This window comes from Pseudorasbora parva, chromosome 16, assembly GCF_024679245.1.
Source record: "Pseudorasbora parva isolate DD20220531a chromosome 16, ASM2467924v1, whole genome shotgun sequence".
Lineage (NCBI taxonomy): Eukaryota > Metazoa > Chordata > Actinopteri > Cypriniformes > Gobionidae > Pseudorasbora > Pseudorasbora parva.
The window spans coordinates 14,626,283-14,643,458 of NC_090187.1; the positions used below are offsets into that span (position 1 = coordinate 14,626,283).

Consider the following 17,176-nt stretch of genomic DNA (forward strand, 5'->3'; position numbering starts at 1 on the left):
GCCATCATTAGTGCACGTAAGATATGCGTCTGTCTCGCTCCTTTTGAACTTAATTTTTTTGTTACCCATGGCCATGGCTCAATGTTTGGTTTGTTTGCCTCTCTGTCTACTGTTTATAATTCTATTTTATGTTAAATTCTGTTTTGTTATTATAACCGTGTATTTTCTTTGATATGTTCTTTTTTTTAAGATATGCGTCTATGAACCTAGCTGGTTTTGTTGTTAAAAAACGCAATTTGTCTCCATATCTTAATATTAAATTCATTATTGCTACATTGTAGTTTTGGTCATTTATTTTGTATAATGTGCTTAATTCCATTTGAGGCATTTGGAATGCACAGAATGTTTATTATTGTTGTACGTTATACAGGCCTGTTTGTTTGTTTTTCACATGAATCCTTTTGCGCCTATTGTTGTATAAACTTTGTACAGCCACATAAATGATGGGTTTCCCGAGCGTCAAAACCAAAGTCTATGTTTTACTCTGAAGTGCAATTGCGGTGTTTTATCTACTGTGAGACGTGATCCAACGCACGGACTGAGTGTTGCTGAAGGGGGTGTGTCTATCTGACGGATGGGCTCATGAATATTAATCAGAAACGAGCCTTTCACCCAAGCCAGTAGGCTGAAAGGTATGCGTTAGGCAATAATCAGCTGGCGAATTAACTAAACTGGCTTATATCGTTTCTTGACCACACGAATGATGAAGGTTAACACAAAAACGTCAGTTTGACCTAATTAATATTCATAACCCAAAGCGTTGCCATAGTAGGATTCAGCCGGCAAAAGCATCTCGGCTAAGATTGGTTCAGATATCCGCAGTACTATCAACGATCGCAGCTTCCAGACTTCCACGCTTTCACAGCCTATGATGCGGACCGACACTTAGCATCAGACCTCGACTGGTACATTTTCAAAGGATTTTACAGACTATTTTATGGAAGCCGAGACTGTGGTAATGCTGCCTCCAAAGAACTGCATCCCCAGAAACTACAGTTGTATTGCTGGGCTGTTCGGAAGCTTGGCAGCACCAGAGCAAAAGCTGGAGGACGGAGAAGAAGACATGGAAGGAGAGGAGGATATGAATGGAGACTGTGAACCGTCAGAAATCAGCGTTGTGAATAAAAAGCCGAGAGGAAGAGAGTCGTTCCTGAAACCCCCGCTAAGCCCGACACAGCGTCGCAGGTGCAAGTCTCTCCCCACACCGGCTGAAAGAGCCAAATTAGAGATCGCGCGAAGCCGGAGCCCAATCTGTCAAAAGAAAGTACGATTCGCCGACGCTCTGGGACTGGACCTGTTTTCTATCAAACACTTTGACGACACAGATATGCCTGAGGTTCCAGAGCGCATCATCGACAAATTCAAAAAAGGCAGAGCTCTCCACTTGAACAACTTCGACAAGACCAACGCATCAAGCCAGTCCGTGTTTATGGAGCTGCTCTTCACGAACCCAGGATCCCTGCCGGACTTCATGGAAAGAGTTATCGCAGTGAAGGTTTTACTGGAGTCTGTTCAGGCTGATGAGTTCAGCATCTCGGGGATTGTGCGAGTTCTTAACGTGGCTTTCGAGAAAAATGTCTATTTGAGGTACACCTTAAATAACTGGACGACATTTGTGGATGTTCTGGCGTATTACGTCCCCCATTCTAGTGACGGGCAGACGGACAAGTTTAGCTTCAAAATCATCACCCCGACCTTTCTGGATTTTGGAGGAACGCTGCAGTTTGCCATCAAATACTGTGTCGGAGGAGATGAATTTTGGGACAACAACAATGGGAGTAATTACAGAGTAAGACGCCACAGATTTAAAATTTCTCCCCCGAGGGAATGGGAAAACGGTTGGATCCATTTTATTTAGTGCGCGATTCCGCCATGACGAAGGTTGGCTCAGGAATATTAATTAGTACGGTATGTGGCTAGCCTTCAATTGGCGAATTGGTTAAGTAATAGTCATGAGCCAAGCCTTTGCCATAGTAGGATTATAACCTCTCCAGCAGTGTATGGAAACTACTGACCTTCCATGAAAAACGTAGCATATACCACATATTAGTAAAATGAACACCATATTGTTCGTTGTTTGTCTGTGCATTTTGTCGTGGTTTTATCGATGTCAGGTAGAGAAAGGAAACTTAAATTATTGTCAGTAGCTCCGTGAATGTAGGTAGAGCAGATTCTGTAAGCTAAGTCTGTAAGCTATTACCTATAATATGATATCGTGATCGCTGAACACACGTGCACAGTGAACACACGCAGAACGTTACCTTTTTTGTCAGAGGTTGCGTTATTCAGCCTGAGGGTGGCGCTCTATCGGTGATTGACATTCTTTGCCTCCGAATGTTGTTTTAAAATAAGTTGTGGAGCAACTTCCAGTGAGGAAAAGAAACTCATGTCTATTCTCAAACATAAAACAAACATAGCCAAGTTGTATTTGTTGTTTAAAACTAAAGGATTTATTGGCCTACTTTCATTAATTTGATATGCTAGGCTACCCCACACAAGAATAACATACTAACTAGCCAACTAATTACCTAATCAACAAGTATATGCATTAAAAAAATGTTACTGACCTGATACAGACTGATATACACATAGGTGATTATATTGTGAGGTTTAAGTGCAATAAGTGGGGCTTTCTGAAATTTGCCTCAATGGCTCTAAATTAAAGTGTGCTGCAGTTCCATTTTCCACCATAGATTTACATTGGAAAATTGAGGGGCGCTGTAGAGCTAGGAAGGGCCCAGGCACTAACTGCCCCTATTAGTATCATGCCACATCCGTGGTTTTCCCGCGGAAATTGGCTACTTTAACACTGTTGCGGCAGGCTGTTTTTCATGTCCGCAGGTTGAAGTGACCCAAATAATGTGATATTTAGTGCCGGAATGTGACTTTTAACCCCGCCAAAAAATGCTGATTTCACCTCCCCCTTACAGACAAACCGCGGCTGGTCGGATAGCCAACTACCATTTGACAAATGTAACATTAGGCATATTACCACTGGTGTAAAACGTATCGTTTAGCTTGCAGTACATGGATGTGCACATAGACAAAACCCCATTCTGCATTCATTAAAAAAGCAGGATTATTCAATGCATGTGCTGTATTAGTATATTGTGTAATGATTAAATAATCCCCAGTGTGCCTGTTATTCTTAAATTCAAGTGAAATCATGGTGCTTCAGCATCACCGTGCATGTTTCACATCCAATTGCAGCTAAAGGTTAAGGTCAGGCTATAGCCTATCTGCAGAAGATTTGGCCATAAGTACATTTACAGAGGCAAGCGTCTTGCTGTAGCAAGAAAAAATGTGCAGCAGTTAACTTATAAATACACAAACAAACAGGCTATTGATTTTGTATCTTACTGTTAAAGGTTTACTATGTAACTTTTCCATCTGCTAGTGTTTGATGAGCTTAGTTTTGAGCGCAGAATCTTCGGACATGTGGTTTTCACATCGCAGCTGATGGAAAAGAATCAGGGTAGGACTTGGGCAGAAATCATGTTCATGGATGTGATTATTAACATTACTGTAGTATGAAGCAGAGCAGGACCGAGTATTGAGGGAGCTGAGCAAGGCCTCTGGAGTGATTGTTAATAAGATGAACTCAACACACGCCTTGCAAGCAGTGGGACTTTTATTCCGCCACTTCCGCTTTAATGGTCATGAGTATGAGATGTATATTATATACATTTGAGTGTGTTGAAAATAATGATAGGATGTTACTCTGTGCATTTGCTCGGCAGTTGCTATGACACTTGTTGCAAACTGCAGTAAAGGTTTGTTCACACTGGGACGAATAACGCACGTACTTATCGGCAGCATTTTTTGAGATGTTTTGCAGCGCGTCTTGTGTGTTCACACCCAATTGATTTTCACTGGCGTTGCGCCGAGTGAACGTGTAAATTCAGTAGACGGCGCTCCCAGTACACAAAGTGGTGCTGCGGCACTTTACGCTTCTGACACTCGCTTGTCACACAGAAGAAGAAGAGAGACGGTATTTACCCAGCGGCAACCTCCCGCGATCTCTCTTGAAGCCAATACGGAAGTAATGTAAACTGCAATTCCTCAACTGGCCACTAGGGACCAGAATGAAGCAGAATATCTTTGAGTCCCATGTTAAAATTCCCAACTTTACAGCAGAAAAAAACATTGTTTACAGCCTGGTACAAATTTTGATTTTGGTCTATACGGCTAATTTTGCCCTTCATGACAACTGAGGGGGGTGATTTTTTTTTTATATAACTCATTCGTTTACGTTATATAAAGCCTTAAAGTTCTGCATAATTAAGGGCATGGCCACTTTCAGTGACAGGTGGATAGCCATTTATCCGGCATCTATAGTCGTTGCGTCACCTAAGCTCCGCCCACATTCCGCCTCTTTGCCCATTTTCTGTTATCCAGGAGTGACACGCTATGACGCGCTAGCAAGATGGCAACGGCCAGCTCGTCTCTACTTTATGCTTCAGAACGGCTTATCGGAATCCTATGGGTCACGTCACGGACACTACATCCGTATTTTTTTACAGTCTGTGGTATTTACATGCATGCGTGCCAAACCCATTCACCAAGGGGGTAATCCATCCCTCGGAATGCATACCTTCCATGTGGGCAGCCATTGCTAACCAAGCCATCACCTGCTGTTAGCATCCCATTGACTCCCATTCATTTTTGAGTCACTTTGACAGTGAATAACTTTACATCTGAGGCGTTTAAAGACTCCATTTGTCGATTGTTTATTTCGAAAGAAACACGCAATGCATTAAAGGCTCCGTTACCTTGTATCTTACACTATCGCCCCGTAGAAGCTGTTTTTGTAAAAATAGGCTAACGATTGCGTCATAACCAACGCGACTCTGTCGCACAGTAGAGAAATTACCGTATAGACAGGAGGAGACGCTCAGAAACAATCTTTTACTGTCTATGAGGCAGTCGGGGGGACGTGGAGACATAAAGTCAAGGGAGAAGAATGGGGAGAAGCCCATAGTGAGCCAAAAGCAGCGGGAGAAAATATTTAAACAACGGGATTCAGATTTCTCTTTCCACAACTACTAGAAGACCCACAGCTGTCAGACAGGAGGCTCACGTCACATCTATGTCGTCAGGCTCAGTCTGAGTCTGCGCAGTTCGCTCAGCTATCAGGAAGTGAGTGCTTCTTACTGACTTCACTTTCCGCCGTTGAAGTCTATGGGAACGCTCTGTCCATTTCTTTTACTGTCTATGTCTACTTACTACTTCTTTGTTGTATCAATGTGTGCTCAGCAAGGCAGTTTTGTGCTTGAGCGCCACCAAGTCGTGTTTTCCTGTAAAACATCTCAAGGCACGTGAACAAAAGCGGCGAGCTCAAAAAAAAAGCAAACCCAAGGCGTATTTTAGGCGTTAAAATACACGTTAAAATACACAAGGCGTTAAACGTCGGCGTTAAATGCGCGCAAAAATCGTCCTGGTGTGAACAGGTCTTAAGAGTAAAGCGTTTCTGCAAAATAAAAACAAAAAAACAGAAACTGATGGTAACGATATGACACAATTGACAGGCGACTCCCTCACACGTCCCGGTTCATTGGTTAAAATAGCAATTTTCTCACAATTTACAAATAGTTGGAAACATTTGGGATATTGTAAGTACTCAATTGAACAAAATATATAACACTGGCCTGGTGGTTTTTGGATATTTTACTGAACAAATGTTACATAGTGCACCTTTAAAATCAGGTGAAGTCCTCTCTTAAAGGGATAGTCCACCAAAAAATAAAAATTCTCTCTCTTTTCTTTCTTTAGATGTACACAAATATTTTAGAGCAATATTTCATCTCTGAATGTCTTGGGTGTCCGAATGTTGGCGCTTCAAAATAAATGATAATCCATATGAACCCAGTCTTCTGAAGCAAAATGTTAGGAAAAATGCTTATATTTGTAACTTTTTAGAACTATAAACCACCACTTTCTGTAAACTGCCATATGAACATTAACAAACAAGTATTTTTGGCGCGGGCTAGATCTATTTAATGCATGTTGCTGGTCTTGTGAAAAATTCATCCTTGCATTATTATTTATTTTTACAATGTAATCTTAATCAAATCAGAGGTTGCTCTTCCTGTAATTTGAGTTATCCTCTTTTTAATCAGATGTGAGTATATTGAATAATTATTTTTTTTAGTACAAAACCAAAAGAGCATAGGTATTTTCAGGGAAAATTAACATTTATAAAGCCCAGACCTTAACTGTTACACTGAAGTTGTAAGCTTTAATGCTAAAACAGTAGAACGTGTTTAATATACCTCACATTGTGTAAGCTATGTCTTGTCTGAGCTAAGCGTTATTTTTAGTTAGACGGGTATGGGATCAGAGAAGTATTTCAAGCCATACCGTTTGGTCATCTCACTAGTTTGAATGGTGAAAGCACACTGAAACGGTTATATCAAAGACTGTTCCCGTTACCTGTAGATGTATAGGCTTGTGAATAACTGCTACTGAAGCTGAGATATAGGATCACAGGGCAGATTAAATGACTTTCTGATCCTCTTGTACTCGGCTACAGTTGATGGTTGAACATAGAAAATGATGTCGCCCGAAGCACCACCCTATAAACGTTTTTGCATGAGTCAAGAATGGTTAAGCACTTTTCTTTAAGGCTTTTTGGGTCTTCAGCTGCACATTGAGAAGTTTATTACTGAATGACAAATGATTGTAACGCTGAACCTTTTACAAAGTATGAACAGAGCATCTGCACGACAAGTTATGCAGTGCATTTAGAAAGGATTCAGAACTTTTATTGTTTCTGCCTCTTGTTATGTTGCAAACTTATTCTCAAATAAATCATCTGAAAGATTATCAGGAGTAATGGGATGCACCTGAAATTTTAATGTATGACAGCATATCAATGTTATATTTCAGCTTGTGTCCTTTTTAATAAATCTTCTGTTACTATGTTTTTTGGTTTGTATGGAGCGCAGATCGATGTGACAAAAAAACACATTGTAGCATATGACTACAAGGGAAGGGGTCTGAATACTTTCTAAATGCATATCTATAGTGGGTGAATGACTCTTGCACAAATGAACAATTTTATGTTTAACATCCGAATATTCATTCTTTGTAATGTTTTCTCTTTGAGGGAATAGGCTTTATTGTTCTTGTTGTGCTGTAATAATTTGTTGTTCAAAGGTAGCTTCATCCTCGTGGACGAAAAACCCCTCAAATGAACTTCTTGTTTCACAAAAGACATTTTGTATGCGTACATAACCTATGCAATACCTGTCTTTAATGTTTCTGTTTTGCTGTTATATCAGTGTGTCATGTTGTTAATCATTGTTTTACTTTTGAATAGTAACACTGTATGTCTTCTGCTTGCATGTACAGAAATCGCAAGGAATCAAAATTCACTGTAATAGAAAAATAACCTCATTGTTCTTTCATCTGTGTTAAGTGTTGACGGGGTAAACTCACACACCTCAATGCTAATAAAATAATGTTGTGGTAAAGTGTCATTTGAAGTCACTCAAACCCTACTTAGAACTAAGTTAACATCAGATAGAAAACTCTCATAGGATCATTCACTTGGACTGCCAGTGCTCTGTCTTCTAATTTTACTTGTTTAGATCAAATAATACATTTTTATTTTAGTTTTAAGTGTTATGGTAATCTTTTATTTTGGCTTCCCAATAATAAAATCTTTAGCTTGGTAAAAAAAAAAAAAAAAGGGGGGGGGGGGAACATTTCACAAATCTGAGGTAGAACATTCAGCCTTTCTTTTTCTAACAAAATCAATATCTCAACAGAAAATTAATTTCTCAGCTTTTAATGGGCATATTGAGCATATTGTTTCAAACTAAACTGGTTTATGTTGCCTGACTTTGTTGCCTGGCACAGTTTTCAGTGCAGGCATGTAATATTAATGCTGTTACATGTTTTGTCTCTTAGAAATGCACATTTGACAGTAGCTTGAGCTGGGATGCAGAGGTAGTCTATATTTAAAGGAACTGTGTGTAAGAAATATATTTCAATTAATCATAAAATGGCCCTGATATGTCACTAAACATTAAGAAATCATGTTAATGTTAAATACTAATATGACTGACAACAGTAGTCCGGCCAGGATATTGTTATTTAAAAGTTGTTGTTGCAGCCCTCAACTGATGTTGACATGTTGTGTTTTGGCCTGAAGCTCCGCCCTCCACCTATCGACCAATCATGAAGTCAGTAGTGTTTCAGCATCCGGGTTGCCAGCTCTGCTCTAGTTACCACAGCTGCAGCTACAAACGTTCCTGCTGGATCCTGCAGCCAATCTGGCAACCTCGAGTCAGGGGGGAGGGGGAGAGGGGATACACTGCTCTACAGTCATTTGAAAGTGATTGCAGTACCAGTTTTGGCCACAATCTTACATACACTTCCTTTAACAAAAAAATTTAATAACCTAATTTATTGGGTACATTTTAAATACTCTGACGGTTTAAGTTTTAGGACTCTACTTTTATTAAAATTACCATTGGTCATATACAGTCAATCCAAAATTTATTCAGACACCTTCAGCCTTTTTTTCACATTATCCTCACATAAATCAACTATAGTGTCCTGCACCCACTAGTAAAAAATGATATCTAGTGTCTGAATATTTTTGGTTTGACTGTATAGTATTTAGATTGTGATAACCATATACCACACATATAACACCACTACCATGGTAAAATGTGGTTTATGTGGTATTTATTATGAAAAACAGTACCATAAAAAAACATTTAAATAATGTACAAATGCTATAAACTGTAGACCAGAACAAGTTAGCAAAGCTCAAAAAAATAGGTGAGGTAATCGGTTAGGTTAACTTGAACATTTTAAAGCTGCAGTCCATAACTTTTTGGAAAATGATCCAAAAATCCATTTTTTTGCAAGTGCATAGCCAGCATTTGTGCAAGCAAGTGCATATTTTCTCTGTTCAAATTATATCCTTACCTTTACAAATGTAAGCAATGTGTTATAATTTGAGTGGTACTGGTATAGTTATCTTCTTTGTTCTTCTTTGCGTCAATAAAGGGTTAGTTCACCCAAAAATGACATTTCTGTCATTAATGACTCACCCTAATGTTGTTCCACACCCGTAAGACCTCTGTTCACCCTCGGAACACAGTTTAAGATATTTTAGATTTAGTCCGAGGGCTTTCTATCCTTTGTAAGTGCAACCCCACTTGCTGTCCACATCCAGAAGGTAATGAAAACATCATCAAAGTAATCCATATGTGACATCAGTTGGTTCAGGTGACTCTTTTGAAGCGTCGACAATACATTTTGATCCAAAAAGAACAAAAAATACGACTTTATTCAGCATTGTCTTCTCTTCCGTGTTCCTCAAATAAAGAATCAAACGGTCATGATTCAAGATTCAGATCGCGTGTCAAACTGGCAAACTGCTGAAATCACGTGACATTGGCGATATGAATCACAAATCAATCTGCTGGTTTGCGACCGTTTGATTCTTTGTTTGATGCAGGTGGTGGTCATTTATAGTCTTTTCTCACAGCAGCTAGAATAATAAAAATGATCATTTTGATGGTGGATTGTAATCCAGAAAGGTCCAAATGACAATCATCAGTGACAATCATCATTCACTCATAGTCAAAAGCAAAAGATTAGACTGTGCAGAAATTTAACAAAAATGTAACATAGTCACATGACAATAATAATAATAATAATAATAATAATAATAATAATAATAATGCGCATGTGTTGATGTGATATGAGCTAAGCGATCATTAGATTGAATCGCCATTGGTAGCGTTGTTTATTTTGTTATTTGTTTATGTCATTTACTTGTTTAGTTTACATTTTCCGATGAAAATTATTTTGGTCATAATCCAAGATGTAGAATCTGTAGTACAGTATCCACACCGGTGCGGTGAATGAATGACAGCCACACAAACTCCTCAAAAAACATTACATTTATCCGCACAGCGGAGCCCTACCAATGCACAACACACTTACAGGTGATAATTCCGCGAATAACTGCGATAGCAGGTTTCAAACTGATGGCGACAAAGGAGACAAAACTTACGGACTGCAGTTTTAAGTTAATTTGATTTAAAATTATCATGTTATCTCAATTAAAATATTTTTAGTAGTGGGAATTTAGCTAACTATAGCTAACTAATTCAGCAAATGCTTATTGGTAACACAATACTTCGACTACATTAGCATGCAATTGCTGAAAGATATAGCACAAATAACATATATCTCAAACCAAGCTCATGCTCCACTCATCATGAAATCCCATCCCAGTATCAGATAAATTTAAGTTTGTCTAAATAAAAAATAAAAAAGAAGTTCATAAAACTCAAAACAATGAAACAATTCAGATAACTTTAATGTTTCAGTTTTGTTAAATTTCTGCAAGAATACCACCGGGATCACAGTTTAAACTTTTTCTAACGATATGATCTGTTGTCCAAAGCTTCACTTGCACCACTTGGTACAAAGTGCTAAGCAAATAATTTCATGGAAAACTTGTTTCCTTGTTACCTCTTAATAACATATTTGGGCCTATTGGTTATGTATTAGTTTTTAAAAGTTCTATTTCTTTTTTTATAGTAATTATGTGTCATCAGGTTAACATGTAGGCCTATCTGTGACATCGGGTATTAAAAATCCTATTATGTATCCACCTCTCATTGTGTGTGTGTTAACAAAATGTTGTGTCAACAACAAAAATGAAAGTACCTATTGAAATGACTTCCTAGTGACTTTCTAATGATCCTAGTATATGAGGCCAGCCAGTCAGACAAAAAAAAACATAATATTAATAAAATATGAAATTATTAATAAAGCGAAACCATTATTAAAAATGTTTTATAAGGCATGATTCTTTATGGAACCTTATAAAAGGGTTTATGCTATTAATAGCCAAAGAACCCTAAACTGGAACCCTATTAGTGGTACTATTTTTATTAAGAGTGTAGTCTTTGTTTTTACCCAATCACAGAGGGGAGCACCATCATACCAATGACAATGCCTTTAGGAACATGAAGTCAGATAAAGTGGGTAATTGAATATTGTACATCCATGCCAAAGATCTAAAAAATAATTTCCAGTTTGTTCAGCATGCCGTAAAATCTACTTTACGCGTTACAGCTACAAGTCATTGCCGTTTTGTCAGTCACAACGATAAGGACTGTTACTTTTCTTTGCAGTGGCAGAACCTTATTTTTTGGTGATTATCTCTAGGTGGACACCCAACTTAATATATGATATTTAAAATCTGAATCTAACCATGTTGTGTCAACAAATGGGAAAGTCAGCCAGATATTTCTTTTCATGTTAATTATTGTGCCTTTAGCTCCAACAGCAGGGGCGCCTTTTACCCCAAATACCATAGACTCTAAAAAATGCTGGGTTAAAAACAACCCAAGTTGGGTTGAAAATGCACTAACCCAACAAATTGGGTCGTTTTATCCCAATGGCTGAGTTGTTTTAACCCAGCCATTGGGTTGTCTTAAGCAACATTTAACCCAACCGCTGGATTAAAACAACTCAACCGTTGGGTAAAATCAACCCAATTGTTGGGTTAGTGCATTTTCAACCCAACTTGGGTTGTTTTTAACCCAGCAGTTTTTAGAGTGTACTTTTACATATTCTTCTTCTTATTGAAAAACTTGCTTTAATTACTTTGAAAAAAAAACTGAAAATCATTAAGATGACCTTTGTCTCAAAATATATTCAATATTTATATATTCGATTCTTTTTTGCATCAAAGATCAGACACATTTTAAGGTGCATCATGAAAAGCGAATGTTTTGGAAAGTGTTGACAGGGGCAAGTTTTTGTACCATCTTGTGGTTTAGAGGAAAATAAAATCAAAGGAGCCTTTTACCCTGTGGAGCCGTTAGCTCCGTTGCACCCCACAGCACTCTCCTTCGGCTGCTATCTTTAGGGGTTGCCACAGTAGAATATCTGCACATCGATTAGGTTTTAGGCCGGATGCCCTTCCTACTAATGCACCCCAGCACTAAGTGCACAAACTTGTGCAACCACCTGGAGGAAACCCACGGAGAGAGAGAGCATGAGAGCATGCAAACTCTACACAGAAAGGCCTCCTGGCTCAGCTGGGGCTCAAACCGGTACACTGCAAAAAAAAATATTGTTGGTTTAACTTTAAAAAGTAAGTAACCTTATTGCCTTAAAATTTTGTATTTATTTAAATAAAAAAATTGAAAGGAGTACTTTGAGGAACTGATGAATGAGAAAAATGACAGGGAGAGAAGAGTTGTAGAGGCAAATATTGTTGACCAGGAAGTAGAAAGGGTGAAGTTAGGAGAGCTTTGAAGAGGATGAAGAGAGGAAAGGAAGTTGGTCCTGTTGACATACCAGTAGAGGTATGGAAGTGTCTAGGAGAGATGGCAGTATAGTTTTTTAACTAGGCTGTTCAACAAGGTTTTAGAGAGTGAAAGGATGCCTGAGGAATGGAGGAGAAGTGTTTTGGTGCAACAAGAACAAGGGAGATATGCAGTTGTGGAAACTACAGAGGTATTAAGCTGATGAGCCATACAATGAAGTTGTGGGAAAGAGTAGTGGAAACAAGGCTAAGGGGAGAAGTGGACATTTGTGAGCAGCAGTATGGTGTCATGCCAAGAAAGAGCACTACAGACGCTTTATTTGCTTTGAGAATGTTAATGGAGAAGTACAGAGCGGGTCAGAAAGAGCTGCATTGTGTCTTTGTAGATTTAGAGAAAGCATATGACAGAGTGCCAAGAGAGGAGCTGTGGTATTGTACGAGGAGGTCTGGAGTGGCAGAGAAGTATGCTAGAGTGGTACAGGATATGTATGAGAGCAGTAGGACAGTGGTAAGGTGTGCCGTAGGTGAGACAGAGGACTTCATGGTGAAGGTGGGACTGCATCAAGGATCGGCTCTGAGCCCCTTTTTGTTTGCGGTGGTGATGGACAGGTGATGGACAGGCTGACAGATGAGGTCAGACAGGAATCTCCATGGACTATGATGTTTGCGGATGACATTGTGATCTGTAGTGAGAGCAGGGAGCAGGTGGAGGAAAGTCTAGAGAGGTGGAGGTTTGCTCTGGAGAGAAGATAAATGAAGGTTAGTCGCAGCAAGACAGAATACATGTGTGTGAATGAGAGAGAGAGGCAAGTGGAATAGTGAGGTTACAGGGAGAAGAGGTAAAGAAGGTGTAGGATTTTATGTACTTAGGGACAAAGGTCCAGAGCAATGGGGAGTGTGGAAAAGAGGTGAAGAAGCGTGTGCAGGCACAGGTTGGAATGGGTGGAGAAAAGTGTCAGGTCTGTTGTGTGATAAAAGTGTACCAGCAAGAAAGAAAGGAAAGGTGTACAGGACAGTAGTGAGACCAGCGACGTTGAATGGTTTGGAGACAGTTGCAATGAGGAAAAGACAGGAGGAAGAGCTAGAGGTAGCAGAGCTGAAGATGTTGAGGTTCTCTTTGGGAGTGACGAGGATGGATAGGATCAGGAATGAGTACATCAGAGGGACAGCATATGTGAGATGTTTTGGAGAAAGTTAGAGAGGCTAGGTTGAGATGGTTGGACATGTTCAGAGGAGGGAGAGTGAATATATTAGTAAAAGAATGCTGAGGTTAGAGCTGCCAGGCAGGAGGTCGAGAGGAAGACTAAAGAGGAGGTTTATGGATGTAGTGAAGGAGGACATGAAGGAAGTCGGTCTGAGAGAAGAGGATACAGAGGACAGGAATAGATGGAGGCAGATGATTCGCTGTGGTGACCCCTGAAGGGAACAGCCAAAAGAAAAAGTAAAAGAAGATTGAGATTAAAAATTTGAGTTGATACAATGAAGAAAGTTGGTTTAATAAATAGAAACTCTTAATAGAAAAATATTCATGTATTCATGAACCACATAAAAATTTGATAAATCGTGAAAATAGCACAATTTGGCATGTTTTACTCATCACAAATAAAACACAATTACCCAGTATGATTACAAAATTTTTATAATTTTGAATAAAGGTTGTCAATTCTCAATTCTCACATTTTTAATTTCAATTAACTCAAAAATTTAAGGCAACCAGGTAACTTATTTTTTTTAAATATTTTTTTATTGTAGAGCTGTTTTCAACAATCTATCAAAATGCATCAAAGCAAAAACCAATGTGGTCAAAATAACTGCCTCTAGAGCTTAAACACAGGATTATGTCAAGGCACAAATCTGGGGAAGTTTAACATTTGTGCTGCATTAAAGCTTCTCAAGAGCACAGCCTTAACAATTCTTAATAAATGGAAGACATTTAGAACAGCCAATTGAGCAATCAGGGGAAGAAGGGCTTTGGTAAATAAAGGTGACGAAGAACCCAATGGTCACTCTGGTTGAGCTCCAGAGCTCATGTTGTGAGTTATGAAAAACTTGCAGAAAGATAACTATCCCTAAAAAAATTCCTTGAGGGTCCCAGAGCCCAGACTTGAAAGCAAACATCTCTAGAGATGCCAAATCCAGATCCAGGTGTGCAAGGTGTAGGTGTCGCATCATACAAAAAGACTTGAGGCTGTAATTGCTACCAAATGTGTTTTAAAGTACTGAAGAGGACTTGGACATTTGAAATCAATGTATTGTCTTGAAATGTATTGGAACGTAAAAACACGTCCTGTGAAACAAATGGTATACATTTGTATAGAGTACAACTGATTTCTTCCCCAGAAGTACCATCCTGATCTTGAATTGCTCCGACAGTCCTCAATAAGCATATAGATGAATCTATTGCACCAGATAGGCACTTGCATACTGTAATGAAGAGCATTGTTGGGAAGTAAAAAGTAGTGTTGCACAAACATTCACTCAGCCAGACACATCATTTCTGACAGTTACTATATAGGATATAATACTGATATTAATATAGTACATAGAAAATAAATATTTTGTAAAATTTAATTAAAGGCCACTAAGTGTTTGTCTTAAAGGCACAATATGTAAAAAAAAAAATTGATTCAAATATCTAAAAACCACTAGAAAATGTTATATATTTTGTTGCCTTGTACTTACATTATCCCAAATGTTTCCAAGAATGTTGAAAAAAAAAAATCCAGCTCAACTGTCACTGAATGGAAAGCACAGGATTGTGGGATATCAAAGGCAGCCAAGGATATACTATGTATGCTGCCTTCAAAAATCAATCAGATGAAGGTCTCTCAGGAGACAGGAAGTGAAGCAAACATTAGATTCGGAAGCAGCTTGATGCCTTCCTGCCTTCAAATGTGTCCTCCGAAGGCAGCATTTTCCAGGTTTCGGATGCAGATCAATAACTCCCAAGATTCCACGCTCAATCTCGGCATCATCAAGCTGCACCTTTGTTTTGAATAGGCGACCTCTAGCGTCGAAAAACTGTGTGTGCCTTTAAATCTTAATTACTATTTAAAGGAAGTGTATGTAAGATTGTGGCCAAAACTGGTACTGCAATCCCTATCTCCTCTCCCCCTGGATCAGTAGGAACATTTGTAGCTACAGCTGTGGTAACTTGAGCAGAGCTGGCAACCCGGATGCCCAAACACTACTGACTTCATGATTGGTCGATAGGTGGAGGGCGGAGCTTCAGGCCAAAACACAACATATCAACATCAGTTGAGGGCTTTTAAATGACAATATCCTGACTGGAATACTGTTGCCAGTGATATGTGAAATTAACATGATTTCTTAATTTTTATTGGCATATCAGGGCCATTTTATGATTAATTGAAATATATTTTCTTACATACAGTTCCTTTAATAGCAAAAGTCTTACTGCTTAGGTACAGGAAAGAAAAGAAATAGACGCATATAAAAATAAACTAGACAATATGGAAGGTCTCAGTAGTTTAATTCAACAAAGATTCACTCTTTTTCTTATATCACTCCATTTATAGATAGTATTGCACAACAGGGTAGTGTGACTGATTTGCAAAATAATAACTTTGTGGCTCTACAAAAAAAATTAATCAGAGAATTTTATACTACAAGTAAATTCCACATATACAATCAACCCTCAAAATAAACCATGTTTCAATTCCAGCGTTTCTGCATTGCAACAATCATATTCATAAAAGATCTATGTAAAGCTTCTCACAATGTGCGTTTTCTTGCTTATAATGGCTGCTAAAAGTTTTGCACATTTAGCATACCAATAAAACATTAACTCAATATTCTCTCTGCACACATACAACATTAAATAAATTAGAATGGTAAAACATAACTGCTAAACTAAATTTAAGATTTCAGTGCATAGCATTAACATCAGATAAACGTCTAATGTCCATCTGCGTACCTGTCAAAGTACATGAGGTCTCTCCATTATAAATGCTGGTGTTAAAGTCTATTATGTAACCAGTGTGTCATGTTAAGTTTCAGTTCGAGGTTGAAGAAAACCACAGTTCACCATTCTGCTTTACACCATTTGAGAGGGCAACAATAAAAAAAACATTCATACTCTGTTTATTTGACGCATAACAGAAAGTGGAAGAGTTCGTATTGTAGACCTTCTCTTACTCTGCTCACAACAATTTATGCAGGCGTGATTTTGATGACAATTGTTCTCTAAAGAGACCAACTGAGGCACACGAACACCAGCACATGAAGCATAAGAAGGTAGCCAATGAATACGTAGCGTGACTTCCCCCTGGATGGCAGTAGTTTGGAACAGCAGTACATGCTCCTTCCTTTGAGCAAACGCTGGCACCGGTGAACCCCGCTCTTCATCTAAAAAAAAAGACAAGATTTCAAAGCACAGCTCAAAATGTAGGCACACTCAAAAATGAGCATTACTACAGCATGGGAGTAGCCTAGAAATCTAGACGCACCCTAGCGGCAACAAATTTAATCTGTCCGTGAGTGTCGTCTAGCAACTCTCAATACACTTCTGAGCTGTAAACGCCAAACTCTTGCCGGGCCAATCACATCGTGTATCGAGTCGGTGGGCGGGGCCATAATGACGATGGCCGAGTTGCGTTTGCGTGCTTCTAGTAAACACAGAAGCTGACGAACGGCGGTCTTTCGAATCAGCTTTGACCGCGACTCTGGAAGACTTGGAGTTAAGCTTTTCTCAGAGAAAAGAACAAAGAACGGCACTGAAGTCATTCTTAAAAAGGGAAGATGTGTTCGGAGTTTTGCTGACCGGATACGGCGAATGTTTAATCTATCAACAAGCTCTGTTTCACCTTCGTTGCTCTGGTTGGTGGTAGCGCTATCCTATCG

General features: G+C 38.9%; 2 protein-coding genes across 3 annotated transcripts in view; one reads left to right on the forward strand and one right to left on the reverse strand.

Moving 5' to 3' along the window:
• The first annotated feature begins 221 nt into the window (after window positions 1-221).
• Window positions 222-7,481, forward strand: LOC137043479 (protein phosphatase 1 regulatory subunit 3E). Its single transcript, XM_067419764.1, has one exon. The coding sequence runs from the start codon at window positions 938-940 to the stop codon at window positions 1,856-1,858; it is 921 nt and encodes a 306-aa protein (XP_067275865.1). The 5' UTR covers window positions 222-937; the 3' UTR covers window positions 1,859-7,481.
• Window positions 7,482-15,789: 8,308 nt separating this feature from the next.
• Window positions 15,790-17,176, reverse strand: part of si:ch211-220f16.2 (putative leucine-rich repeat-containing protein DDB_G0290503) — a 55,428-nt gene continuing 54,041 nt past the window's right edge. For both annotated transcript variants that reach the window (XM_067419763.1, XM_067419762.1), the window contains exon 21: window positions 15,790-16,681. In XM_067419763.1, the coding sequence (XP_067275864.1) occupies window positions 16,520-16,681 (162 nt within the window). In that variant the 3' untranslated portion in view covers window positions 15,790-16,519. The remainder of the gene's footprint in view (window positions 16,682-17,176) is intronic.